General features: G+C 36.8%; 4 protein-coding genes across 9 annotated transcripts; 2 read left to right on the top strand and 2 right to left on the bottom strand.

The window, feature by feature from the left end:
- The first annotated feature begins 24 nt into the window (after nucleotides 1–24).
- On the top strand, nucleotides 25–4,453 carry LOC122402810 (low molecular weight phosphotyrosine protein phosphatase-like). Its single transcript, XM_043405924.1, has 5 exons — nucleotides 25–194; nucleotides 3,692–3,882; nucleotides 3,953–4,114; nucleotides 4,238–4,316; nucleotides 4,392–4,453. Exons 1-5 carry the CDS (start codon nucleotides 158–160, stop codon nucleotides 4,403–4,405), a joined length of 483 nt encoding a protein of 160 aa, XP_043261859.1. The 5' UTR covers nucleotides 25–157; the 3' UTR covers nucleotides 4,406–4,453.
- LOC122402805 (dynein-1-beta heavy chain, flagellar inner arm I1 complex-like) lies at nucleotides 4,453–17,378 on the top strand. 2 transcript variants are annotated; one of them, XM_043405911.1, is made up of 14 exons: nucleotides 4,453–4,720; nucleotides 4,787–4,977; nucleotides 5,027–5,188; nucleotides 5,274–5,352; nucleotides 9,605–9,721; nucleotides 12,444–12,520; nucleotides 13,093–13,435; nucleotides 13,974–14,300; nucleotides 15,720–16,002; nucleotides 16,073–16,238; nucleotides 16,305–16,447; nucleotides 16,527–16,854; nucleotides 16,926–17,095; nucleotides 17,244–17,378. In XM_043405911.1, the coding sequence occupies exons 1-14, from the start codon at nucleotides 4,684–4,686 to the stop codon at nucleotides 17,329–17,331; spliced, it is 2,511 nt and encodes an 836-aa protein (XP_043261846.1). In that variant the 5' UTR covers nucleotides 4,453–4,683; the 3' UTR covers nucleotides 17,332–17,378. The 2 variants fall into 2 exon arrangements, with proteins under 2 accessions (XP_043261846.1, XP_043261847.1); XM_043405912.1 differs by lacking the exons at nucleotides 4,453–4,720; nucleotides 4,787–4,977 and adding an exon at nucleotides 5,464–5,491 and having other exon boundaries at nucleotides 5,159–5,188.
- On the bottom strand, nucleotides 5,517–12,925 carry LOC122402808 (guanine deaminase). 4 transcript variants are annotated; one of them, XM_043405918.1, is made up of 9 exons: nucleotides 12,746–12,925; nucleotides 9,184–9,331; nucleotides 8,855–9,097; nucleotides 8,558–8,776; nucleotides 8,377–8,484; nucleotides 7,971–8,078; nucleotides 5,999–6,164; nucleotides 5,785–5,931; nucleotides 5,517–5,723 (listed from the first exon to the last, which is right to left on the bottom strand). In XM_043405918.1, exons 2-9 carry the CDS (start codon nucleotides 9,292–9,294, stop codon nucleotides 5,524–5,526), a joined length of 1,302 nt encoding a protein of 433 aa, XP_043261853.1. In that variant the 5' UTR covers nucleotides 9,295–9,331; nucleotides 12,746–12,925; the 3' UTR covers nucleotides 5,517–5,523. The 4 variants fall into 4 exon arrangements, with proteins under 4 accessions (XP_043261853.1, XP_043261856.1, XP_043261855.1 ...); XM_043405921.1 differs by lacking the exon at nucleotides 12,746–12,925 and adding an exon at nucleotides 12,450–12,582; XM_043405920.1 differs by lacking the exon at nucleotides 12,746–12,925 and adding an exon at nucleotides 9,431–9,597.
- Nucleotides 17,379–19,333: 1,955 nt separating the features above from the next.
- Nucleotides 19,334–22,991, bottom strand: LOC122402807 (post-GPI attachment to proteins factor 6-like). Of its 2 annotated transcripts, XM_043405916.1 has the most exons (13): nucleotides 22,769–22,991; nucleotides 22,389–22,560; nucleotides 22,104–22,317; nucleotides 21,876–22,003; nucleotides 21,525–21,808; nucleotides 21,179–21,453; nucleotides 20,953–21,081; nucleotides 20,616–20,821; nucleotides 20,381–20,538; nucleotides 20,083–20,315; nucleotides 19,815–20,009; nucleotides 19,619–19,759; nucleotides 19,334–19,552 (listed from the first exon to the last, which is right to left on the bottom strand). In XM_043405916.1, exons 1-13 carry the CDS (start codon nucleotides 22,866–22,868, stop codon nucleotides 19,355–19,357), a joined length of 2,433 nt encoding a protein of 810 aa, XP_043261851.1. In that variant the 5' UTR covers nucleotides 22,869–22,991; the 3' UTR covers nucleotides 19,334–19,354. The 2 variants fall into 2 exon arrangements, with proteins under 2 accessions (XP_043261851.1, XP_043261850.1); XM_043405915.1 differs by having other exon boundaries at nucleotides 22,104–22,560; nucleotides 22,769–22,954.
- Nucleotides 22,992–24,076: the final 1,085 nt, after the last annotated feature.

Below are 24,076 nucleotides of genomic sequence, written 5' to 3' on the forward strand. Positions count from 1 at the left end.
CGTCTAACTAGATGGTGGGGAAAGCCATGTTATTTCCTTTTCGATCTTGGACGGACGAAGGTTCGTCTAACCTTAATAGTTATTTTTTTAAGTTCTTTTTGACGATTCGTAATCGTTCAAAACGTGTTTCCCCCGAATAAAACACGAAGTTTAATACATGGCAGGGAAGAGGAAAGTACTTATGGTTTGTTTAGGTAAACGTCAAAATATTTGGGCGAGTTATACGTTATTCGATACATTATTGATATGCATTTCATTATCTGCGGATATTCGTTATTTTTTTGTAAACTTGTCGTTAAGTTACGGTAAAAAAGTAAGGTTAAGTATATTTTGACATGTCCACAGGTGGAAACAGGTGACTGTCGTTACTCTGTTCAAAATGCTAATTTGTTAAACATTAATGAATTTGTGAAACGTAATGAAATTGGAGAATGAAAATTGGCGTAGAAAAACAATTGCAGACAGGTTCACTGTTTGTACGCGTACCTCGCACGCCTCCTTAAAATTGTGTGAGTATTTAGGGTGGTTTACGGAAGCAAAGACGATGGTTGTTCGTTAAGTCTTTATTTTAAAACGCGTAGATGACGAGACTCTTGAGCTGTATTCTGACTGAGCGTTGCTTGATATCTGTCTAACAGTCGTATCTTTTAGCGCTTTTCGACTCTGTGAAGTTGTGGTTGGTTGCTTTCATTAGTGGAAAGGGCGAGATGGATGGCTTCTTATTGGTGGTGCTTGGGAGGATGGTGTATCAGGAATGTTCTTGAGGCGTGTCTTAAATGTTTAAATATTTTTGGAAAATGTTTGTCGTCGGGGCAGGTATGGTTTGTTGGGGGTGTTTGCACGCAAGGTGCAGCTGTCGAGGAGTCTCTGTTTATGGGGACGGTTTTAGTCACTAAAATGCTTAATTGCCTTGCTTCTATGGTCCGCTTACGGCGACCCTTTTCCAAGCTATCTGCGTTGGACGCAAATATTCGTTGTTATAAAATCCCGTTCTTAAAAATGATTTCGCTGCGCGACATTCACAGATAGAAACAAGTGACAAGTGAAGTATGTGCCGCAACAATTCCCCTCACTCAAACAGTGTTTACGGGTATAGAATATAATAAATTACTATTGTATGCATTGCGTTGGATTAACTTTTTTTTATTATTAAATTTCATTATCATCTAGGTCTGGTATATTTTGGTTTTCCGTAGAATCAAATGAAATTTCTGCAATTTCTTTTAACAGCTGGTTAAATAAATCATCCTTTCCTTGCTTGGAAAATTTGTAAAATACGTAGTGGCTTAAATACCCAATGAAATTATCCTTTTTGCTAAAACTAGAAAATTTTATGGTATTGTATGTTACAGAAAATATTAAAAAACGTGCAAAATTAGAAATACCAACCGACAATATTCAGGCAAAAAGTGTTTACCATGCCTCCACGTAGTTTCTATCGTATTTGTACGAGCGCCTGTTTCCGGGTCTTTGAAATGTAAGCTGTGATTTACGGTAAGATGTTTGTACCCCTCTTTCTCTAAGATGTTACAGGCTTTCCAACAATCTGAAATAATTGTTGTGCCAGGCAACACCCATTGTTTAATTATTGAAAGCAGGGAGTCTGTGTCTCTACTTACAACAGGCACCAGGAATATTTTTCCACTTCCTCTTTCTATTCCTCCAAAAACCCATTGTCCCTCTACACGATCACCTCTGTGATATTTTCTTCGTCCGAACTTAGATTCGTCTATTTCTACTATTAGGTCGTCCCATATGTTCGTGCCGAGTTTTCTACTGCAACTTGAAGCAATATTTTAAACGTATGATGGAATTTTATGAAAAATAGTAAACCTCTTCTCGTTCAACAACTCCTTCCCCTTCTTTTGGCAAAGCCATTGTATCGTCGCTCCAAAACTTGCTGGATATTTTATTCAAATTTAGTTTAACGCTTTTCATTAAAACGTTGACATTTTCAAATTGTTTATCCACTAATAAGCCTGGAGATTGTTATATTTTATATCTTACAAGATTCGGTTTTATTATATGCTAACAGAAATATTTACGCAACCAGGCTCTACCACGATTAAGAGAATTTTGTTCCATAAGCTAGTGTGAATTCCAAACTTCGAACTTTGACGCAATATCTATTTGTTTCAAATTTCTATGAATTGTTGATGTTACTATGTTTGAAATTTCAGAAATCACCTCAACTGACAAATTTTCTTTGTTTTTTATTAGATTACAAATTTTATCCTCATCAATTTCAGAATATTGAACGGCACGAACTTATGGGACGACCTAATATTTTGCCTGGTCCGCCAAGTACTTCGCACGAATGTTGTAGCCAATCAGTCATAACTTGTTTTACTAAATAATTCCATCGAGAAACAGTATTTTTATTCAATTGTAATTCTCGTACGATCTGATATCGATCAAAATTATGGACTAACGTGTAAGTTAATTTTAATACCATTTCATAAGAAAGCTTTGTTTTTTAAAACCACGTTCCACGTTTTACACATATTTTTACATCACAAGTTCGCTTTCGTTTGCAAGCACCAAGAGATGCTGCAATTGTTTTTCTACAACGCCAATTTTCATTGTCCAATTTCATTACGTTTCCACGCTGCGGACAATTAAGATTTTTGGCAATCAACTTTTTATCTTGCAACAATTTTAATAAAGCTTCATTATTTTGACAAAATTCGTGCAATTTAAATAAGGTCCACGCTTCTGGAACTACTAATTCGGTCATTTTTATAGCACGGTTGAACAAAATTCGCAAAGTACAAGAAACAGAAGAAAATCAGAAATGACAGTCGAAACGAATGATTACTGAGAACAATTTCTGCTTTTCTTCTGTTTCTTGTACTATCTGCAATGTGGAAATGTTATGAAAATTGGCAACGCAGGATAACTATTCCAGGATCTGTCGATCAAACTAAACGTAGAAGATATCGTAATATAAAGATATTTGCAAAGCAAAGAACGTGGTTTTCTAAAAACAAACTTGGGTATAGATGTTTTAAAATTAACATATATGCTAACATATAATTATGAGCAATGTCATATTATTATATAACTAAAATTAAATAAAAATACTGCTCAGCAATTGGAAGAGTAAAGTAGATTGTCGAGATCGATGAATCAACATTTTGTCATAGAAAATATCGCAGAGGTCGCTTGAAAATTAATCACAGCGTCAGTTTTGAAGATCCCATTACGGATGCTTGCACGAATTAAATTGAAACCACTCGGAGGCATGCTACACATTTTTTAATCCTTTTTATAACATATAATACTATCGATATTTTATATTTTTAAGAAGAGTAACTTCATCGAATGCCTGAGCCATTATGTATTTAGTAAATGTACCTAATAGAAAAATGGTGATTTATTCGATGAAATATTAGCAGAAATAGTAGAAATTTCATTCGATAAATGTTTAACAAATTAGCATTTGACTAGGTAGCATTTTGAACAGAGTAACGACAGTCACCTGTTTCCACCTATGGACTTGTCAAAATATACTTAATCTTACTTTTTTACCGTAACTTTACGACAAGTTTATAAAAAAATAATGAATTTCATCAGATAATGAAATGCATATCAATAATGTATTGAATTAGACGAATCGAATGACGTATAACTCACCCCGATCGATGAACTAGGTTTTGCTATGAATATACCCCCAACTTTTATTTCACAGGAAATATTTGTCGTTCGCCTATAGCAGAGGCTGTGTTTATTAATGAAATGAATACGTTAAATGTAAGTGATTCGTGGGAGGTAGACAGCGCAGCTCTTGCAAGTTATCATACGGGTAAAAGCCCAGATCATAGAGCTATGTCCACGCTCAGGGAAAAGGGCATTACGAATTATTCCCACAAAGCAAGGCCTGTAAGTAGATCGCTGATCAGGTAAGAACTATGAAATATAAATATCAACGTATTTGTATATTTTGTTATAGATCACCGAAGATGACTTCACCAAATTCGATTGGATATTTGGAATGGATAATGATAACATTAAAGAGCTAAATAATATGAAACCTCGCAATTCTACTGCCAAGATCGAGCTTCTTGGAAGTTACGATCCGCAAGGAGAAGTTATAATCAGAGATCCTTATTATGTACATGATTCCTATCGTCTTTACTCGAACTAAAATAATATTTTATAAAATCTATCTCCAGCGTTTAACTTAGATTCTGTACTATAAAGCAGGAACTAAATTGATAAAAAATTTTGTTCGCAGGATAGCAACAGCGTTGGATTTCATAAAGCGTACGAACAATGTGTACGAAGCGTAAAGACTTTTTTGGAGAAACGTAAGGGTATTTGATACAATTTCTAAATTGGTGGGAATTAAAATTTATTCCCATAATAAAAAATTAGTTTATTATTTTCAGATAACAAATTCTGATCAAAATGAATCCCAGAAATAAATGTTTTGAAAATTATTTAAATATCGTAGCATAATTCGAAATTTGTAAAAAATAATAAACATTCGTTACAACACTTTACAATACTTTTCTTAAAAATAATCGTTTCGTATACAGTTAATCGTTATTTCATAGATAAAAATAAATGTACTTCATCGTTTTGTTTTACAAGGTCATTTACATAACCTAAAACAATAGCATTCCTGCCTTTGGTAGGGGAAAAAAGTAGTTTTGTTTTTGAAGATCTGCGGATCTTAACATGTCTCAAAAGAAGAAAGTATTAATGGTGTGTTTAGGTATGTTAAAAACATCGATCGTTTCTTGTAAAAAGTGGTTTATATTTTATAGATTATAAATTTCAGGGAACAGTTGTCGTTCTCCAATAGCAGAAGCAGTGTTTCGCAATCAACTGGAAAAAATTGGTCTTTCTAACTTTTGGGAAGTAGATAGCGCTGCACTTCTGCGATATCGTGTAGGCAAAAGTCCAGAACCTAGAGCTATGGCCACGCTCAAACAAAATGGCATCGCGCAGTATAATCACACAGCGAGACAGGTAAGTCGATTACAAAATTAAAGAAGGAAATGAATTAGGTAATTTTCAGATTACGAAAGAAGATTTCCATGAATTTGATTGGATATTTGGAATGGACACTGGTATAGTTTACGATTTATATCAAATGCAACCGGAAAACAATCGAGCAAAAATTGAACTGCTTGGTGAATACGATCCAAATGGAGAATTGAATATACGAGACCCATTGTTTGTAAATATTACATGCATTCGTTTAGTATCGAAATAGGTTTTTCTTTGAGCCATCGCATGATGTAATTAATCTTATTTATTTGTAGGATGAGGACAGCAGCGGGTTTGATAAGGCGTTCGAACAAGCTACTAGATGTATAAAAGCATTCCTAGAACAACGTACAGGTAATTTTTTATATCGTAATGTTTAATATATGTGTAATTTAGCATTCGATAGAATTTCTTTTGATCGTATACTTCTATATTGCTTTACGAAAGAACAAGTTTTATTTACAGCTATTATGCGTACGGAATCAAAGTGAATGTAAGTACGTTACATTGTCAAAGTGATTATATTTATTTGACTTTACGCCCACTTATATACACTTCGAGTACATTGCGATCATCTCCAGAATATATGAATTTTTGAAGTTTTTCTTCCAAAGTATAATCTTGTAAATCATCTAAATGTCCGATACTTATGTTTGTATCTATAACAAGAGCATCGAATTCTTTGCCAACTACAAAATTTCCTATCTCATTATCCATCGCCAGAGCTGGAAAAAAATTAATGTTAATACGTAAAATGGAAACTTGATAAATTCATATAAATCTTACCCATTGCACCTCCTAAAGTAGCCATATGAAACACGTCTTTGTAATTAAGCGGTTCATAATTATCTTTAATCAAAGACAGGTGAGTCGATACTTCCAAAGCTGATTTCATCGCATCCAAAATGCTACAGCTATGTCCCCCCGCAACGTCTGCGAACAAATAATCACAATGACACAATCGTTGGAAAATCTACTTTTGAAAGACATTTATTTTTACCAGTGCCGAGGCCAACTTTTATTCCTTCGGATCTCAGCTTTTGAATGTCGCAAAGGCCACTCTTTAAACATGTATTCGATGAAGGACAATGAACAACCGCTACACTGCGTTTCTTTAATAGCGCAATTTCATTGTCTGTGAGATGTACTCCGTGAGCCATCACTGTCTACAAATAAATTTCTATGAACAGTCTGTAAACAGTTTGTAAACTTGAAGTATTTAACACTAGAAAGACTGAAACTAAGTATATACCTATATTGCCCAAAAGCAGTCAAAATGACTGCATCGTGAAAGAATAATTAATTTGTACCCTAGATCTGGGTTAGGTCTGGGTTAGGTCTGGATTAGATCCGAGTTAGATCTGGGTTAGGTCTGGATTAGATCTGGGTTAGGTCTGGATTAGATCTGGATTAGATCTGGGTTAGGTCTGGATTAGATCTGGATTAAATCTGGGTTAGGTCTGGGTTAGGTCTGGGTTAGGTCTGGATTAGATCTGGGTTAGGTCTGGATTAGATCTGGATTAGATCTGGGTTAGGTCTGGATTAGATCTGGATTAAATCTGGGTTAGGTCTGGGTTAGGTCTGGATTAGATCTGGGTTAGGTCTGGGTTAGGTCTGGATTAGATCTGGGTTAGGTCTGGATTAGATCTGGATTAAATCTGGGTTAGGTCTGGGTTAGGTCTGGATTAGATCTGGGTTAGGTCTGGATTAGATCTGGATTAGATCTGGATTAAATCTGGGTTAGGTCTGGGTTAGGTCTGGATTAGATCTGGGTTAGGTCTGGATTAGATCTGGATTAGATCTGGGTTAGGTCTGGATTAGATCTGGATTAAATCTGGGTTAGGTCTGGGTTAGGTCTGGATTAGATCTGAGTTAGGTCTGGGTTAGGTCTGGTTTAGGTCTGGGTTAGATCTGGGTTAGGTCTGGAGTAGATCTGAGTTAGATCTGAGTTAGGTCTGGGTTAGGTCTGGATTAGATCAGAGTAAGCTCTGGGTTAGGTCTGGATTAGATCTGAGTTAGATCTGAGTTAGGTCTGGGTTAGGTCTGGATTAGATCTGGGTTAGGTCTGGGTTAGGTCTGGATTAGATAATTTGGATTATTAACTAATCCAGACCTAACCCAGACCTAAACCAGACCTAACCCAGATCTAATTCAGATCTAATCCAGACCTAACCCAGAGCTAACTCAGATCTAATCCAGACCTAACCCAGACCTAACCCAGATCTAATCCAGATCTAATCCAGACCTAACCCAGACCTAACCCTGATCTAATTGAGATCTAATCCAGACCTAACCCAGACCTAACCCAGATCTAATCCAGACCTAACCCAGACCTAACTCAGATCTAATCCAGACCTAACCCAGATCTAAACCAGACCTAACCCAGACCTAACCCAGACCTAACTCAAATCTAATTCAGATCTAATCCAGACCTAACCCAGATCTAATTCAGATCTAATCCAGACCTAACCCAGACCTAACTCAGATCTAATCCAGACCTAACCCAGACCTAACCCAGATCTAGGGTCTGGGTTAGGTCTCGGTTAGGTTTGGGTTAGGTAAGCCCAAATCGACAATTTATCATGTACTTGTATGTTATCATGTGTTGGTAATCGAAAAAAAAATGAAAACTGTTATTTCAATACAGAGTCGAACTGGTCATATAAGAAATTTACTCAATTCAATAATAAGAGTGATTTGATTATTTAAAATTTCCCAAGCGGTCAAAATGACTGCTTTTTTTGGGCAATATAGGTATAACACATATATATATATATACCGGAAATGAAGGAGGGAGGAGGTAACTACAATTATTAATAAACGCATTTATATGTTGTACAAAAAGTCACAAAATTCTAAGAAATTGTGTCATTATATACATAATTGTTTTTCTAATTGTAATTAAAAAGCAGTCAAAATGACTTCCTTGGGCAATCTAGTGTTAACAATTGATTCATATTATTTTAACGTACTTTGCTTGTAAGAAGTCCAGATGCATCGTAAACATCTGCGTACGAAGAGCATTCAGGAAATTTATTTTTTACGGCTTCTATTTCATCTAGATTCTCAGATATGTGGCTCTAAAACGTTTTGCACATATTAAAGTAACTTATATGTGTTAAATGTATACAAAAATGTAAGATATATTCAGAAACATATTTGGGCACATAAATTATAATTACATATTAACACTTTACCGACCGGTAGCGGTTGATTAATCGGTCGGTAAGCGTTGGTCGGTAAAACAGTTGATTAATACGCTATTGGTCGGTAAGCGTTGGTCGGTAAAAAAGTCGATTAATAGGCTATCGGTCGGTAATGTGTTAATATTCATTTATCTATTTATGGCATCATTGGAAACTTCATTTTCGCCAGTACCTGTATATGGAGATCTTTCTCTTTCGCTAATTTTCCTAATTCTCTCATCAATGTCATATCGCAACTTAAGGCGAATCTTGGTGTTATAATTGGCTTTACGAGAGGATTCTGAAGTAACAGTTACACAGACTGATGTTATACGATGAAGATAACATAATAGAAATTAAAATAGAATACTTACATTCAATTCAATGATATCTTTCACGAATTTATTTACATTTATCATTGATTCTTCTGTGGTCTCGTAGTATTTGTCACTACGTTGAACATTCATACTCAGTTTTCCTATGAAAGCCCGTTGACCTATGTCCGCAGCCTTTTGCCCAAGTATTACAGATGCTTTCGCGTAAAGGGATGCAAAGTAACACGCTGTTGTTGTACCAAGCGCAATAGTTTGTTTCTACAATTCAAATATCATTTAAAATGCAAACGTAACGCAGAATATTTTGATTTCGCGAATTATCTTTGCCGAACTCACTACGACAGCATCGAATACTTGTTCGGCAAACTTCTCATCCGTATATTTCCTCTCCAAAGGGAAAGTGTAAGTTTCCAACCATTCTAAAAGCTTTTTATCGTATCCGACTCCTAAATTAGGGAGCTGGACAGCGTGAATGTGACAGTCGATGAATCCTGGTACTAAAAATTGGCTGCTGTCGAGGACAGTCACATTTTCATATTTCGTGTCAATTGATTTTGGATTTATTATTATATTGGTAATCTAGAAATTTACAAATACTTTTATATTTCTTATAAAAACTTCATTATCGTTATTTTTTTTTTATAAAAAAAAAATCTGTTATGTACCTTCCCTTCTTTAACGTAAATCGCGCCATGATCGACGGTAATTAATTTTCCATGTTCGTTAGTATGAACGAACGAGCCGACAAACACTTTGATTTTTGAGGTTACAGACATGGTGCAAAATTGTTCGTACAGTCGAAATTTACAGCATCTACAAATATTCAAATATTGGACAAATTTAATGAAAATCCAAAACGATTGTTTAGTAATAATAATCAAAATTTATGTGATATATGTTACACGTATTTACAAGTATTTGCTTGCATATCACATTATAGTTTTATAGAAATACAGTAATTGTTGTGTAGTAACGCGGAATGTATCGATTTAACATAACCTCAAACGTGAAACTCTGGTATCTTGCGAGGATGTGTTAATTGATGTTTTGATTAATTGTATATGTGTTTGTTTGTTTAATTAATAGCCATGAGTGCCAAAAGAGAACAAAAGTCAGAAAGTTCGAGGAAATCGGACAACATGGTGGATCCACATCGGGAATTTTTAGATATGGATACGGACGAGGAAGATTTTGGGCGGCAAGGTAAAATACACGTTCGAAGTTTCGCCATTTAGAAAGTAAAATTAACATGAATTTTACGATCGAAATTTGGAATATCTGCAATAATGATTTATTCTTCATTGTTTCGTGCAGAATATATTTAAACGTTCGTAAAAAATATATTATTTGACTTTCATATAACTTCGTACTTCGTGGAAGAAATGTTCTCTTGTAAAGTAAAGTAAATTAGTATTCGATTAACGTGTATATGTATTATAATTAGAAACCACCGAATGTATTTTTCAACACTCAGGACCCCCCCAACTGCAACACTAAACGCCGAAAATATAAACAAAATAATTGCTGGGATCTTGAGATATTGTATTTCTTTGATCGAGCATAGACAAAATTAACATTTAAGGTTATGGTATAGAAACACATTAATAGTGCAAATTAGTTGAGAATAATTCCTCACTTAAAGGTAGAATTTTAGCACAGGACCAAAACCCAGACCTAACCCAGACCAATTCATCGCTGATAACGGGGGTTAGGTCTGGATTAGGTTTGGGTTAGGTCTGGGTTAGGTCTGGGTTAGGTCTGAATTAAGTCTGGGTTAGGTCTGGAATAAGTCTGAATTAAGTCTGGGTTAGGTCTGGGTTAGGTCTGGGTTAGGTCTGGGTTAGGTCTGGGTTAGGTCTGGAATAAGTCTGGGTTAGGTCTGGGTTAGGTCTGGGTTAGGTCTGGGTTAGGTCTGGGTTAGGTCTGAATTAAGTCTGGGTTATGTCTGGGTTAGGTCTGGAATAAGTCTGGGTTAGGTCTGAATTAAGTCTGGGTTAGGTCTGGGTTAGGTCTGAATTAAGTCTGGGTTAGGTCTGGGTTAGGTCTGGAATAAGTCTGGGTTAGGTCTGGGTTAGGTCTGAATTAAGTCTGGGTTAGGTCTGGAATAAGTCTGAATTAAGTTCTAACCTAGACTTTAAGTCCAGACCTAACCCAGACCTAACCCAGACCTAACCCAGACTTATTCCAGACCTAACCCAGACCTAACCCAGACTTAATTCAGACCTAACCCAGACCTAACCCAGACTTAATTCAGACCTAACCCAGACCTAACCCAGACCTAACCCAGACTTAATTCAGACCTAACCCAGACCTAACCCAGACTTAATTCAGACCTAACCCAGACCTAACCCAGACTTATTCCAGACCTAACCCAGACCTAACCCAGACCTAACCCAGATTTATTCCAGACCTAACCCAGACCTAACCCAGACTTAATTCAGACCTAACCCAGACCTAACCCAGACTTAATTCAGACCTAACCCAGACCTAACCCAGACTTAATTCAGACCTAACCCAGACCTAACCCAGACCTAACCCAGACTTAATTCAGACCTAACCCAGACCTAACCCAGACTTAATTCAGACCTAACCCAGACCTAACCCAGACTTATTCCAGACCTAACCCAGACCTAACCCAGACCTAACCCAGATTTATTCCAGACCTAACCCAGACCTAACCCAGACTTAATTCAGACCTAACCCAGACCTAACCCAGACTTAATTCAGACCTAACCCAGACCTAACCCAGACCTAACCCAGACTTAATTCAGACCTAACCCAGACCTAACCCAGACTTAATTCAGACCTAACCCAGACCTAACCCAGACTTATTCCAGACCTAACCCAGACCTAACCCAGACCTAACCCAGATTTATTCCAGACCTAACCCAGACCTAACCCAGACTTAATTCAGACCTAACCCAGACCTAACCCAGACTTAATTCAGACTTATTCCAGACCTAACCCAGACCTAACCCAGACCTAACCCAGATTTATTCCAGACCTAACCCAGACCTAACCCAGACTTAATTCAGACCTAACCCAGACCTAACCCAGACCTAATCCAGACCTAACCCAGACCTAACCCAGACCTAATCCAGACCTAAGCCAAACCTAACCCGACTTCCACTACATTTATCTATGTTTTCTGCCAGCTGTTGATATAATCATAACCACAGGCCAAGCATGCTCCTATATCTCATTCGTGCCATAATCTATTCAAGGCCAAATGTGTTTGTGACGTTTCTGTATCATAACCCTAATGGTCACCATTATAATATTTAAAATAACTTAAAAACTAAACGTACACATATATGTACCAATATTCTCAAAAAGTTGAAAGCTAACAAAAATTTAAAGCAGCGCCATCTCTATTCTTATGAGTGTATTATCAATAAGTTAATGAAAGTTTCACGATGAAAATAAGTCCAACACAGAAACTTATTCGGACTATTTTTTCAAAAGTTTTACAAAAACAAACTTTATTAAACTCTCAATTATACAAAATAAAACAAATTATATTTCTGATTGTACATATTATGATATAACGATAAATTAAACTCAAACACTTTCAACTTTTCTTTTCTGTAACTGCGCGCATTTCTTTTTTTTACCAGTGTTGCCAACCCACTTTTAATAACCACCAAATTCTAACAGAATAAATTATAATTAAAAATAGTCCAAATGAGGTTTTATTTAGATTCATTTTCATCGAAAATACCTCGTCGTTCTTATAAAGACATTATGATTAATATAGTAAATTTTAATTTGTCAGTGTCGACACCATTTAATTTATTTAAAATTTTCTGTTGATTCTCGATTAAATGTAATTAATCGTTCCAATTTTAAAGCAAAGAATATGGTATATTGTTCAATTACGGCTGTGTAAAATAAATTTGCAGTATAATAGTTCGCTGTATTTCAGAATCACCTGAAATCGAAGAAGAACTTCCTCCGGAACCCGAAAAACCGATATTCACTGAGAGAGAGTTGGATACATTAGTAAGACTGTTTTTTTTATTATTCTATTATTGAAAACTGCACATGTACTAATTATAGTTTTATCGGAAGATAAATGTTGCAATAACACGGTGAATTCTAACCGTAGATAATTTTATGATTTTTTTTACGAATTATACGTTAATAGTTATACGTTCTAGCATAATGATATTAACAAAATTTAAGATAAGAAGCATAAGAAGTATATCAAGATTTGCGATTACTTACGGAAAAACATGCTCTTGAAACCAACGCAGTGTAATCGTTGAAATGATTGACAGTAAATTGACGATGAAAATTAGATGCAATTGCAAAGAATCGTTTTATCGTGTTTATCGCGTTCATCGGTTCAGAGGTCTGTTTGATAAGATCACTTCGTTATAGCGACATCTATCTAACGAATAAAGTTCATCGAGACTGTTAACACATTACCGACCGATAGCCTATTAATCAACTTCTTTACCGACCAACGCTTACCGACCGATAGCCGATTAATCAACCGCTATCGGTCGGTAAAATGTCAATTAATAGGCTACCCGGTCGGTAAAGTGTTTCACGTTTAAATATATTTGCAGGTGCAATACGTAAAAGATTTAACGATATTCCCTACTGTCGATAACAAAGATTGGAACGAGAAATGCGACGTAACGATACGCGAATATTTTGAAAATCCCGCACACGCGGTGCTGAGCATATTTCACGAAGAAAATAAGCTAACCGCCATTTTGAATGTTCCAAATTACGCGCCCAAAGGGTTCGTGTACTTTCTTCGATCACCGTGGCAAATTTATACGCCAGAAAATTTTGTGAACGCTGTTTTATTCGGAAGTATCAGCGGGAATATTGAAAATTCCGTTTTAAAATTTTTGGAAAATATTTACGCGCCTGTTACACTTCGTAGCAACGACTGTACATCGTGTATCCATTTAATATATTTATTATAGGTCCTGGGGGCCAAAATAAGACGAAAATCAAGAATATCAATTTGTTGATGGAGGCTTCGTTAAAATGTTATTAACATTTAAAGTTCAGGCTGTATTTAATTTTTTTCTCGAAAGTGGATAGGAATTCGGGGATATGTGTATTCAACAAAAATGATTGTAATTGACCCCTGTAACTGAAAATAATTTTTTTAGAACGATTTGAAAAATTTTATTTTCGATCGAAAAATTTCACAATTCTCGAATTTTTTTCTCGAAAATGGATAGGATTTCGAGGGTATGTCTAATCACCAAAAATTCTTGTAATTGACCCCTGTAACTAAATATAATTTTTTTAGTATGATTAGAAATTTCTGAATTTAATTGAATTTAATAACTTTTTAACGAAGCCTCCATCTTGATTTTCGTCTTATTTTGGCCCCCAGAATCTCCCATTAAAATTTGTATTATTTCCATCATATTCTTCATACATACACTATATTACAATTAACAATTTTCCATTTGTAATGAACCAGTCATACAAACCCATGTGTTATCAAATCTTCATGAATTTATTATATGCCTGACTGAGGAGGTTTACAAACCAATGGGTTTGACTACGTTGTACGTTCCAAAAGAGAACGTATTTAATGTATTTCCGGAGAAAATTGACTGTTTCTTGCTCGGAGAAGATACAAAAGCGATCCTTTCGGAGGAAGACGAGAGGAAAATTGAATTGGTCGATAGATTGGAAAGAGTAGTTTGGTCATGGATCAGGCAAATTCATGGGGAGAAAAGAGTAGCATCGAGTCGAACGAAGATCGAAAGCATACACGACGAAGTTAATTATTGGAACGCGAGACGTTAGTTTCCATAATTCTAAATTATACAAATAGTATTGCTCGATGCATCGTCCTTTCATGAGTACCTAGAGGGCGCAGTGTGTTTACATCCCCACTCCCGTTGCATTCCGCTGACTCACAGGATTGGTCGAGAACTGTGACGAAGCTCGACGACAGCCAATCAACGGGCAGCAGCAAGAGTGGGGATGCGAACACTTCTCGATACAAGAAATATTTTTTAGGACCTAACCCAGACCTAACCCAGACCAATTCATCGCTGATAACGGGGGTTAGGTCTGGGTTAGGTTTGGGTTAGGTCTGGATTAGGTCTGGGTTAGGTCTGGATTATGTCTGGATTAGGTCTGGGTTAGGTCTGGAATAAGTCTGGGTTAGGTCTGGGTTAGGACTGGGTTAGGTCTGGGTTAGGTCTGAGTTAGGTCTGGGTTAGGTCTGGAATAAGTCTGGGTTAGGTCTGGGTTAGGTCTGGGTTAGGTCTGGGTTAGGTCTGGGTTAGGTCTGGGTTAGGTCTGGGTTAGGTCTGGAATAAGTCTGAATTAAGTCTGGGTTAGGTCTGGGTTAGGACTGGGTTAGGGCTGGATTAGGTCTGGGTTAGGTCTGGGTTAGGTCTGGAATAAGTCTGGGTTAGGTCTGGGTTAGGTCTGGAATAAGTCTGAATTAAGTCTGGGTTAGGTCTGGATTAGGTCTGGGTTAGGTCTGGGTTAGGTCTGGAATAAGTCTGGGTTAGGTCTGGGTTAGGTCTGGAATAAGTCTGAATTAAGTCTGGGTTAGGTCTGGGTTAGGTCTGAATTAAGTCTGGGTTAGGTCTGGAATAAGTTTGAATTAAGTCCTAACCTAGACTTTAAGTCCAGACCTAACCTAGACTTAATTCAGACTTATTCCAGACCTAACCCAGACTTATTCCAAACCTAACCCAGACCTAACCCAGACTTAATTTAGACCTAACCCAGTCCTAACCCAGACCTAACCCAGACGTAATTTAGACCTAACCCAGACCTAACCCAGACTTAATTTAGACCTATCCCAGACCTAACCCAGACCTAACCCATACTTAATTCAGACCTAACCCAGACCTAACCCAGACTTAATTCAGACCTAACCCAGACCTAACCCAGACTTAATTCAGACTTATTCCAGACCTAACCCAGACCTAACCCATACTTAATTCAGACCTAACCCAGACCTAACCCAGACTTAATTCAGACCTAACCCAGACCTAACCCAGACTTATTCCAGACCTAACCCAGACCTAACCCAGACTTAATTCAGACCTAACCCAGACCTAACCCAGACCTAACCCAGACTTAATTCAGACCTAACCCAGGCCTAACCCAGTGACGAAGCTCGACGACAGCCAATCAGCGGACAGCAGCAAGAGTGGGGATGCGAACACTTCACGATACAAGAAATATTCATTTACAGATTCGAACTTAAATTACTTAAATGCTCAACTTCTCAACCCAGAAGTTCGATCGATAATAGACACGCTTAGAAATTTACGTTCTCTCAGCGTGAACAAGTTCGAGAAATTAGCCCGCCATATTCGAATCGGTTTAAAAGAAACGTCGTCGAATTTGACGTACTTGAACGTTTTACTAGATTTATGCAAACGTTTGAACATTTTTGGGGACCCTGAAAATTCGATAACGGAAGCGTTACTTCTGATATTATTTATCTGGGCCGAATCTCCATTTTATAACACCAAGTGAGAGCAATATCTTTTTCAAAACACACGTTTTAATGCAGAAGATATATTTGGAAGTATAATGTTTCAGGAATGATATAGAAATACTTTGTCGAGCGTTCAGCTCGCAAATAATACATCAATGCAGAGGTTATGTTAACATCGATGTAGCATTGGGCAGTAATCCGGAAGAGGGAATGAAAACACTGAAAAAATGCATATTCTGTTGTGATATTTACAAAATAATTTATGATAATGTATGTTCCTCGTTAGATACAATTTCTATACTAAATTCTATATTTACATAATAAAATTCTGTTTAGCTGATAACAAACGTTGTTTCGTATATCAATTCTGATAAAAAGTGGGACATAAACGAGGCGGAAGTTTTCAATAAAATTTACACTTTTGAACAGAGATGTTACGATGTATTTGAAATCTGCGAGGCTTTGGTCATATTTGGAAGGTAATAATTATTTAATAATTTTGAAAATTCCATAAATTGCCCCTAATTATTATTACGTATGTTACATTTCGTTTAACAGGTCGAATAAAATAGGAATATTCGGAAGTACCAGGGGAATCGAGTACGAAGCATATTGGCGGGAAATTCAAAATTTGTTTTACGAAGTTTCGAACGAAATTACAGTCGTTCGCGATATCATATTCGACATTACGAAATCGAACTGGCTGAAAAAGTTTAGACGGTTCAGGTATACGATTCAACAATTAGAGAACATGGTGATAAATCTGATCGACGACATATTCAAGCGTGTTAAGAACATAGAAGAAGGTGTCGAAGCAATGTACACTTTGCAAAAATTTAAAAAAAGGAACAACTTGTCGGAGATGTTGCAGAACAAGTGGATACAGGTTATATAAACTTGTGCGAACGCATTTTGTATATAAAAGAAGATTTCCAGTAATATTTAGGAAATTTTCAGATATGGGCGATTTTCAACAACGAAATAGAATATTGTTACACGAACGCGATTGATATGCCAAAAGAGACAGACGTCGACACGAATATCTTGTGCATTTCACGGTATTTAAAAACTCAGTATAACGTGATGATAAATGCAACGGATTGGATGGGAGAGTGTGCCGCTGAACAGTGAGTAACAGTTTACGAGATGAATTATTCAAACACATTTATTGAAATGTTAGATTTCCTTTATTTTTAAGTATTTTATGCTAAACATCAGTTTTATACGATTCTTCTACACTCGTATCAGCTAGGGACGTATCGTACATGTTTTTAGATGTACCTTGCAACGATATAAACACGTGTTACATGTAATTGACGAGAGAAGAAATATGTTCGATGCTTACGGTACGCGTGGAATGTAGCAACGAAGATGGTGGAGTCATTGAAATCGCAATAAAAGTTAACGGATGATAAAGGATGGCTCCCATCGCTGTATCGTCACAAAAATTCTATGTAACTTTGGACGGGGTATTCTATTCGCAACATTCATTCTTTTATATTTCATTTTTGAGTCGAAAAGAAGTACCGATACCATGGTAAATGTTAATTGATTCATTCGACGTAACGTGTGTAACGTTACGTTCTGTTTTATGGTTCGTTCGATAACAAAATTTACATTGCTTATGTTTATAATGAATTTGTGACTTACTTATAGAATTACACATCGTAATACACCTCCCGATATCAATATCCGTATAATTTTACTTTGTTTAAAACCTTATTAGCATACGTGAATCTTTTAAACATTTATATGAATTCCTTCCTTATCGATCACCCTGCCTTTATTTTTTAACAGTGCAAAAATAAAATTTTTAATACGATCGGCATAGGATGAGAGAGAAATCTTAGATGGCACTTTAAACATTGTGAGGTATTTGAATAGTAAACTAAAGTGTATATACTTTAGTAATTCGCTATATAAAAATCATTTCTTATAAATTATGTATAACTTTGAGGTACTAACAACAATAAGTATAAATTATAATCATGTCGGACCGTAAGATATTGTGAGAAATATCACATAAAATAAAAGCGTGTAATTTATAATATATTTGAAAGACTTATATCAAAATGTAAGTTTCTAATTAACTTTTAGAGAGCACGAGTGTATCTTCTGCATTAAAACTAACTTTGGGAATATTTAACATTAAAAACAATATTCCTATAAAGTCTATAACGATTATAAATTACTTATCGGCTATGTTTCAACGATAGATTTCAAATCATAAGAATAATATTAGCCGATGTTAATTCGACTGAATTTTCTGCGCTGGAATTTGCACGCCAAGAATTACCAAGCTCGCTATGTTCATTTATGTGTCGTTAAATTTGCGAAATTCCCATACTAGTTCTGAATAATTTATCCGTATTTAGGCACAGCACTCATACTTTCATTTCCTACCATGCTATTAGTACCTTTTACACACTGTGGTCCCTCAAGCGACTCCGAACTAAATAAAGTACATAATGTAACAATATTGCACGATCGTTTGGGATTCTCTGCCCTCGTTAAGATATATATTATACAGTTACGTTTCCCAAAGTTGTAGTAATTATACAGAACATCTCCATTAATAATAAAAAGAAACAAAGTTTGGAATTAGCGAATAGTTTTGGATGTAGTCTATCAACTGCGACATATAGGGTAATCTATGCTATTTTTCTGTAATACTAAATACGTAGAATATACATATAAATAAAGTACTATGCCCATGTATAGGTAGAAACTGTTTATAAAAATGCTTCTTAAACGAAATTAGATAGTATACTTTGTCTCGAATTAAGTACCGTAGAAAATATGGGAATACATGTGAATACGGTTATGTATTTCTTCATGTGCGCTGCATTCTTTGAAAAGAATACTATACGCTTCAATATTAATAACGAACTTAGTAAACCATCGCTAGCTTTTAGGAAGTATCGAGTCGATTGATAAGCGAACAGTTATCGTCCACTTTATACGATTCATTAAATTTAATAAGACGCAGCTGTTCAACGATAAAGAAACATATAAAAATAGACCCTATCAGCATCGTCGAGTACACTTTAACCATAACGCAGTAAAAATAGTAGCACCACTGTTAAGTTCGTTCAGTATTTTTTTTTATAACCGTAAGTATTTTTACGCATACGTTACATTAAGTTGTGAATTTCAACATAGATTACCCTATAGCCAGTATGTATTCGTCCGATTAGGAACTATTATAAAAATTATACATAAATATTTTATGTACATATACCTGGCGTGTGTACGTACACACAATTCCCCTAATTTTGATTATCGTAATACTGTAATCTAGAATTTGCTTAGAAGAACACTCTTTTGGCACAAGTAACTTAAACAAGAGTATTTGGTTTTCGTCCTACTTACTTCCAACGTAAGTTTTAGGTTGACGCAATTACCAGATTCTCCTGGCCAGTGGTTACGGTGAAGATTGGACTGCCTGGCGAGTCCTTGTAATCGAGTAATTCGCTGTCATCGCTGAATGAGCTACCTGACGAGCCAGCTTGTTCCAAACGTGATGATGGCAACAGAAATATCAGCGAAATAGCTATTATCATGTGCCATGCGCTGTGAACGTACTGCGAAGTAAAGAAAATTCACATATTTGCTATTTATTACAGTGATAATTTACATTGCATACGTACTTGATAATTAGCTTCCGTTTCAACCAGAGAAAAGAGTAACAGACCTACGGTGGCCAACAGTAATCCAGCGAATAGCTTAGAAATTTTGTCAGGTTTCTTCCATTTTTTCATTTGAAAACACCGGTACGCATACGTTCCCATCTAGAAATGTAGAAATATGAAGTAACGTTAGAAATAGTTTCTTAAAATTACTTACTGGAATCATAACGCCTATTCCCAGAGGTATCAATATACTGATCAAGCTTGTTTTGTTAGATTCCACCCCGAAAGCTATTATGAGGACTCCGAACATATGGTACAACGATACAAAACGTGTTGGTATCTCAGCCATTGCGACAAGTGTCACCCAAAATGATAATATGCTTGAGAAAAAGTCGCTGTATTGTAAAACCTGGAAATGTGACATATCGTTTGATAAAAACATTTATAGAAATTTAAGAAGATACATGGTACAGTTTACGTACTTCGTATTTAGCGACACAGTATGTCATGACATGTTGATCGCAAGCATGATACAGCGATGAGAATAGCATAGTTGCCATGTAGACTAATCCTTCTGTATATAAGCCACGTTTAACAGCTAAATATATGGCGGGTATAAAAAAACCGTTACTTAAAGTGAGTATCATCGTTGTCATGACCAGAGACGACTCTGGATTGGCATTGGTAGCATCGGTGCAACCCCATCCTTTGTAACCTACGCAAATACTTCGCAATGTATCCTTCGAAGTAAAAATGTGTAATTAAAATTATCTAACAAACCTTCGAAGCATTTGCACGTTGTGTAATAAAGAATGTCTCGATGAATTTCCTGGCAGATTCCATGACGGCCACATGGATAGTTACCAGAGAACACGCATTGCCTGGTTCGTATGTCCAACGATACCAAGATATCCTCCATTTCGCAATTCGCAGGATGTCTGGTTCGCAGATAATTTTCGTGTAATTTTAATGCAATTGTAATATTAATATTATCTTGTACTTTTAAGAATATTACCCGTTGAAATGGCACGTTGCGCTTAGAGCAACGTACCATGTGTCTGGCTGCGGATATGGTATTAACAAACTTGCATCGTGTTTGTCGAACGAAGACAAATTCATTAACATTCTTGAATCCTCGCATTTAATGCTACCATTTGCTCGATCTGGCACTCGACCACGTTGAACGCAAAGTGTAACTTTGACCAACTGTCTTGTTATAACCTAAAATTCATGCAAGAACTTCTGTCGATCAAAAATTACTTTGGCGATTAAAACATTCTGTTCGATTGTTATGCGTAAACGTTTTCGATATAATTTTCATTTTCATTTTGTAATTACGTATCAATGCGTACCTTGTCCATTTCTAAGTGCGCACTAATGTCAAGCGTGCCACCGATATCAACTAATGGCAAAATATTAAACTGTGTTACGACTGGATGTACATCCGTCAACATCACCCAAGAAGTTAGCCACTCTCTCCCCTGGAAAAGAGTTTTTACGTGAAACATTTACCAACTAATGGAAAAGCTACAGCGATGCCACAGATTGCATCACCGAACTCAACAAAATATTCGATACCTGTAACAAATATACGCCAGAGAATGTTTGCGAGTGCTTAATCCTAGCAAGTTGGTATCTTGGAACGCACAGCTCGTCAAAATTCTCATCCGACAAATGAAATTGACTTCTCGAATCGTCCCCGTTGTAAGACGATGCATTTTTCCTGCTTTCGTATTGGTGCGAACGATGCTTTGTTAGATCTTTCATATGTAACTGCGCTAATGCTTTGGAGAACGAAGGTGCATCCAAGTACTGTCTCACGAAAGACTTTTCTGTCACTCTGATTGGACATTCTGAGAAAATAAAACATAACGGATTCATAAAATTCAAATTAGCACAAAAATGCTAAGGCAATAACATTTACCCGAGGTGATTACTTTTATGTTCACTTCGATGATGCTATCCGAAATAATCATCAAATAGTAATAACTATCTTCGAAAGGGGAAGATTCTGTGAATGTGTGTGAATCGAATATAGTAAAGTTTCCAATTTCGCTGGGTTCGGAGTGATTGAAAACAGGTAGAGAGCGTCCTTGCAAAGCCATGCTTTTGATACAAGGTTCGTGTATGCCATGAGACGTATACACAGTGAAGTTACAACCCCAAATGTGGACACGAAAGTTCCACGTTCCTGACGTAATGTATATCCTGCGAAACAATACATTATTAACCTTCGATATTGGAATAAATTTGATTCAACGATTACGCTCTTTACTTGTAATACGAAGTTGTTTCTTTCGTTCTTAATGTTTGCTGACAGCCAATTGGTATATTCTCGATACTATTTATCTGCGTCCATATAGCCACGGAACCTATACTATAATGGCATTTGTGTCCAAGCCCCTGAAACATAGACGACAATGTTTTTCGACAAATACGGTAATTATAACAGAACGAAGAGATAATATCGATAGAAAGAGGTTCATAGAAAACATAACCGTACCTGTTGCTGAACCTTTTCGTCCCAGTGAGATAAATACGCTCCTACGAACCAGTCTCCAAATTCTGGTCCATAAACCGGTACTATCGCTGTAGTTTTTGGTTCGAACGTTGTAAGAGCGGAAACTACAATAGTCTGATTACGGTTAGGATACATGTTAATAGGAAATGTATCGTTATTTACAGACATCACCGGGTAACTGCCCCACTGCAGATATCTGAAAATTATAATATTACGTTGCGATGCGTTACAAGACGGTCGAAAACTGTATAATATAGGACTGTTTACACGTGGACTTTTCTTTCTGGACAGTCTTGCCGATCCATAAACGCGGCGAACTGCCAAGTCGCTCTGAGCACCTCTTTGGGAACTGTGTAATGAAACATAGCTATATCCGAGTAACTTTTGAACGAATGTAACAGTCCTTCTTGACTTGCTTCTGGCATGGTACATTCCTTGGCTGTAAACATAGATCATTCGTACAGAAATAAAATATCCGAACAATTTCCATCAAATTCTTTATAAATTATGAACATGAATTCCCGTTGCAAATGTTTTCAGCGTTCGATCGAATATTACGTTATCGTTAAAATGTACGTAGAATATAATGAAGTGAAAATCCCATGCAGAAGATGACACATTCTCAAATACTTTGTTTACGAATTTACCTGGAAAAAGTAGCAAAATTAGAAGAACGTGAAACTGTAGAAACATGAGATATCGCCTTGGAAAATAACATATCGGAAGCATGACAATTATTTTCAACATCACAGAAAAATTAAAGCTATTATCGATCGGATGTGCTCCATTCACTCCTCATTAATTATTGATCATCCTTACGTTGCTATGTTGATTGTACATCCTGTACGGATAATAAATAAATACGTTTAGACCGCGGTGTATGCGTGTTTAGTCTGTTCGTTTGTATGGTTTCCTTTCGATCAGCTGTAGCGAACGATATATGAATACATAGCAGAGGGTGGGAGAACGGGATGATGATTTTACCGACAGTCAGTGGGTGCCGGATCGCGCGTGCGTCAGCTCGTGGAGTTACGGAGAGTAGACAAAGGCGAACTGACGCATGCGCTCTCTCTCGATTCTCCGAAGCCGCCCGAAGTAACTTCGGGCCGTCTCGTGGGAGTCGAGAGAGAAAGGCACATTCGCCTTCTCGCTCTTGAACATCTGAGATTCGACATCGCGTCGATGGCGTACGATTCCAAGTCTCGACTGCCCAGGTATTTTTTACTTTCCGGACCTATGTATGTAGACGAACATAAGCAAGGTACTATAACGAACAAAAATTTTGTGAAATACACGTTTCAAGACCCCCCCGATCATATTTGAATTATTGAACGAAAATAAATTCTTTTTCATTATTCCTATGTCTGAGCGTACGTATGTATAACATTTCAGATATCGCTTCTGACACATCTGGCAACGTATAACCATTACTGCCGGCTACTGCCAGCCTCACGCAGCCTCTGCTGGCTTCTGCTGGCCACTGCTGACCACACCTGATACTTCCGACAACGTATAACGATTACTACTGGTTACCGCCAGCCTCTCCTGACCTCCGCCTATATTTCTGACAACGTATAACAATTACGACTGACTTCTGCCAACCTCGGTTGGCCTCAGCTGATCGTTGCCGATCTCTACATGCCTTTACTGGTGGCTAACTTGAGTTAACAAGGTAATGTCATAAAATTGTTTTACCTAGTTATACCCCTTTTTACCCGAAGTATAAGGCACGACTAAATGCACTTTTCAATTTTCCTACAGTCCTCCGCTGGCCACTGCTGACCGCTGCTGACGACTTCTGATACTTCCGACAACGTGTAACGACTACTACGGGCTACTGCTTGCCCCTGCTGGTCTCTGCATGCCTCTGCATCCCTCTGCTGGCCACTGCTGGCCTCTGCTGACAAGGTATAACGATTACTATGTGTTACTGCTTGCTCCTACTGGTCTCTACA

The sequence above is a fragment of the Colletes gigas genome, unplaced genomic scaffold (genome assembly GCF_013123115.1).
Source record: "Colletes gigas isolate AHSC1104 unplaced genomic scaffold, ASM1312311v1 Colletes_gigas_Sc00040, whole genome shotgun sequence".
In the NCBI taxonomy this organism is placed as follows: domain Eukaryota; kingdom Metazoa; phylum Arthropoda; class Insecta; order Hymenoptera; family Colletidae; genus Colletes; species Colletes gigas.

Bases quoted from the DNA above. Each gene is read 5' to 3' on its own strand.
- LOC122402807 (XM_043405915.1), bottom strand. From the start codon at position 22,839: ATGTTATTTTCCAAGGCGATATCTCATGTTTCTACAGTTTCACGTTCT. The intron at 22,561-22,768 runs GTAAATTCGTAA...CTATGTTTACAG, and splicing joins AATTTTGCTACTTTTTCCAG to CCAAGGAATGTACCATGCCA. The intron at 21,082-21,178 runs GTATCGAATATT...ACTCTTTTCCAG, and splicing joins CTGGCGTATATTTGTTACAG to GGGAGAGAGTGGCTAACTTC.
- LOC122402810 (XM_043405924.1), top strand. From the start codon at position 158: ATGGCAGGGAAGAGGAAAGTACTTATGGTTTGTTTAG. The intron at 3,883-3,952 runs GTAAGTAGATCG...ATTTTGTTATAG, and splicing joins ATTCCCACAAAGCAAGGCCT to ATCACCGAAGATGACTTCAC. The intron at 4,115-4,237 runs GTACATGATTCC...TTTTGTTCGCAG, and splicing joins TAATCAGAGATCCTTATTAT to GATAGCAACAGCGTTGGATT.
- LOC122402805 (XM_043405911.1), top strand. From the start codon at position 4,684: ATGTCTCAAAAGAAGAAAGTATTAATGGTGTGTTTAG. The intron at 4,978-5,026 runs GTAAGTCGATTA...GGTAATTTTCAG, and splicing joins ATAATCACACAGCGAGACAG to ATTACGAAAGAAGATTTCCA. The intron at 16,239-16,304 runs GTATGTTCCTCG...AATTCTGTTTAG, and splicing joins ACAAAATAATTTATGATAAT to CTGATAACAAACGTTGTTTC.
- LOC122402808 (XM_043405917.1), bottom strand. From the start codon at position 9,446: ATGCAAGCAAATACTTGTAAATACGT. The intron at 8,485-8,557 runs GTAAGTATTCTA...CTGTTACTTCAG, and splicing joins AAGATATCATTGAATTGAAT to AATCCTCTCGTAAAGCCAAT. The intron at 5,724-5,784 runs GTAAGATTTATA...ATTTTTTTCCAG, and splicing joins TACTTTAGGAGGTGCAATGG to CTCTGGCGATGGATAATGAG.